The sequence below is a fragment of the Pediculus humanus genome, genomic scaffold, assembly GCF_000006295.1.
Source record: "Pediculus humanus corporis 1103172107723 genomic scaffold, whole genome shotgun sequence".
In the NCBI taxonomy this organism is placed as follows: Eukaryota; Metazoa; Arthropoda; class Insecta; order Psocodea; family Pediculidae; genus Pediculus; species Pediculus humanus.
Window position 1 is genome coordinate 26,432 of NW_002987326.1, and position 3,149 is coordinate 29,580.

Genomic DNA, 3,149 nt, shown 5'->3' on the forward strand with positions numbered 1-3,149 from the left:
TTTTTTTTTGATATCGAAACGATTTTCGAAAACTGTTTTTCGAAACCAAATCATTCTCTTAGTTCTAAGGCATAATATTTATTGAAAATGGATCATTTCAATTTTTTTTTCTTCATTACTTCTCGTTAGACAATATCATTTACCAAATTCATATCTTGTTACTTACTATACGTAGTTGATTTTGACAAAAGAAAATGGGGGGGAAAACAAAAAAAAACCACTTTTTCTTTTATTTTGAATATACATATCGATTCCAAAGTTTTCATTAAAAAAAAAAATTCCTATCAAAAATTATTTTCACGCATGTCGATAGTTGAAATGAAAATTTTCTAGAAGTAAAAATTAATAACTCTTTGATTTTTTTTTTTTTGTAAGCAAGTCGATAAAATTTCCCGAAGCATTTTTCCCCTTAAATTTTTTTTTTTTTTTTTTTTTTTTTTATCATCGTAAATATTAATTTTTTTATTGTCGAATAATTCATAATCTCACAATTGTTCGCAAAAAGTATTTGTTGTACATTGCTCGAGCTTTTAGAATTTTCCTACAAAAAGAAAAAATAAGTATTATTATTATTATTATTATTGTAATTATAGCATGACCACATCATCAATCAATTTATGTATCTTACATAAACATATTTTTTCTTGATTAATTGTATTTAAAATGACATTTAGAAATCATTTTCAATGAAAATTTTTTCCATCAGGAAAATTTTTTAATCGATGATTTATATTTTTTTCAGGAGCAACTTTCGGTACTGGTTTAACGGCCATTAAGCTCACGGCTTTGGGAAGACCTCAGTTACTGGTAAATAATTTTTTTTTTTTTTTTATAATATATATATAAGCATAGTAGAAGAAGAAGAAGAAGAAGAAAAAAATTTAAAATATTTTATTTCCAGTTGCAAGTTTCCGAAGTAATCATGAGAACTCGTCAATACATGGCAGAATTAGATGGAGGAAGGGGAAACGTTTTGGGTCATCACGTTCGACGAGAAGATTTGTCCAAACGTTACGAACAGGCAAACGTTCTCACGGAAGGGCCCGTTAAAGAATTTTTAGATCGAGTCACATACGACGAACAAGGGTAGGATGGGTATTGTTGTTTGGAATTGAAATTTATTTTTACTAATAATGACACGGTCAAATTGAAAATTATTATTATTATTATTATTATTATTATCATTGCAGTGTCATTCATCTTTTTCCGTGGTACGGGATAATAGACGATAATCAACAACTTAGCGATACCTTCCGAGTTCCCGATTTGAAAAGTGGTAAAATGGTACGGCTCGTCACGCAATTTTCCCCCAAAGAAGAAGAAATGTTTAGGAATATGGTTAGACGAGTCAACACCGTCATTAAGGTAGGTGAATGCGAATCGATTAAATTTTATTTACCCGAGTTAATTTAGAATGACGTAAAAGTTTTAATTTGATTGATTGATTGATTGATTAAAGGCCGCGCAAGAAATGGATGTTCGAGTTATGATAGATGCAGAACAAACGTATTTCCAACCGGCCATATCTCGAATCACGCTCGAAATGATGCGAAAATACAATAGGGAAAAAGCCATCGTCTTCAACACTTATCAGTGTTACTTGAAGGATACATATAACGAAGTGACGACGGATTTGGAACAGGCGAAAAGGCAGAATTTTTATTTCGGAGCCAAACTCGTGAGAGGAGCTTATTTAGAGCAGGTAATGTTGAAACGTTGTTGCGCGCGCGCCCCCCCCCCCCGGGGGGGTTTGTTCGATATAATTTTTTTTTTAAAGCCCATTTTATTTGGTGTAAAACAAACCATAATTTCGTTCGATCCTCTAGTGAAGAGATATATACAGAAGTAGATAGAACGCGTTATGTTGTTGTGGTTGTTGTTGTTGTTGTCGTTGTGGTTGTTGTTGCAATATGAATGTAAGAATTTGAATGTCAACTCCTACGATAAATTCGACGTTGTAACTTTGTTGTAAAAGGTACGTTTAATACAAAAACCAAAAAGTTTAGTTAAAAATAAAAGGAGCAAATGACGGGTTTTGTTTTTTTTTTTTTTTTTTTTTGGAAAATCATAAGAAATGTGACTGTCCGTTATTTTTCAGATTCTTTAAACTAAGGTTCGGGGAAAAAAAAAAGGATGATTTTCATTGTTGACAGCGACCTTTTAGTATTTCATTTATTTATTTTCTTGTTTAATTTTGAATGGTTAGGAAAGAGGGAGAGCGGCTGCGTTAAACTACCCGGATCCGACGAATCCGTCGTTCGAAGCAACCACCGTCATGTATCACAGAACACTCACGGAGTGTTTGAGACGAATCAAAGATCTCAAAGACAAGGGAGAAGATGCGAAAAAAATCGGGATTATGGTCGCGAGTCATAACGAAGACACCGTGAGATTTGCCATAGAAAAGTAAGTTGATGGAAAAAAAGTTGTCAAGGTTAAATAAATGATAAATAATGAATAAATTTTTTTTTTTTTTTGTTTTGGCAAAGGGATTTTGAAATTTTTCAAAAATAAAATAAAATAAAATAAATTTTTGAACAAATGGTTCGTTTTACAGAATGAAAGAAATTGGAATATCTCCCGAAGATAAAGTTATTTGCTTTGGGCAATTACTAGGAATGTGCGACTACATAACATTTCCGCTTGGTAAGTACGATGATGATAATATTCGAGAACCCATCAAGAGGTTTAATCATATTTAAAATTATATTATTATTATTATTATTGTAGGTCAGTCGGGATATTCGGCGTATAAATATATTCCCTACGGACCCGTCAACGAAGTTTTACCCTATCTGTCGAGGAGAGCTCAGGAAAATAAAGGAATATTAAAGAAAATAAAAAAAGAAAAACGACTTTTGCTTAAGGAATTGTTGAGAAGAATCGTTACCGGAAATATATTCCACAAACCGAAAGGAAATTACGTACCAGTTTAAATACAAACAAACTAAGAAAAAAGAAAAAAAAGAAAAAAAAAAAAAAAAAGCAGCTTAAACAGATATTTTTCGACGATTATCCGGTAATTATCCACCCCCACCCCCTCCACGTTGTGAAAATTTCACTGAAGGAAAACTAATTTTTTCTATTTTTTTTTTTTATTTTTCATTTTCATCAACGAAGGTAGAACGAATGAATATTTGGACTTCACT

General features: G+C 31.6%; 1 protein-coding gene across 1 annotated transcript in view; it reads left to right on the plus strand.

Moving 5' to 3' along the window:
• Nucleotides 1-2,936, plus strand: part of Phum_PHUM316700 (proline oxidase, putative) — a gene marked incomplete at both ends in the record, with an annotated part of 8,192 nt that extends 5,256 nt beyond the window's left edge. The window contains 7 exons of the mRNA XM_002427340.1: nucleotides 743-807; nucleotides 902-1,086; nucleotides 1,191-1,365; nucleotides 1,460-1,702; nucleotides 2,207-2,406; nucleotides 2,558-2,646; nucleotides 2,731-2,936. Coding sequence (XP_002427385.1) covers nucleotides 743-807; nucleotides 902-1,086; nucleotides 1,191-1,365; nucleotides 1,460-1,702; nucleotides 2,207-2,406; nucleotides 2,558-2,646; nucleotides 2,731-2,936 — 1,163 coding nt within the window. The remainder of the gene's footprint in view (nucleotides 1-742; nucleotides 808-901; nucleotides 1,087-1,190; nucleotides 1,366-1,459; nucleotides 1,703-2,206; nucleotides 2,407-2,557; nucleotides 2,647-2,730) is intronic.
• Between the last annotated feature and the right edge of the window lie 213 nt (nucleotides 2,937-3,149).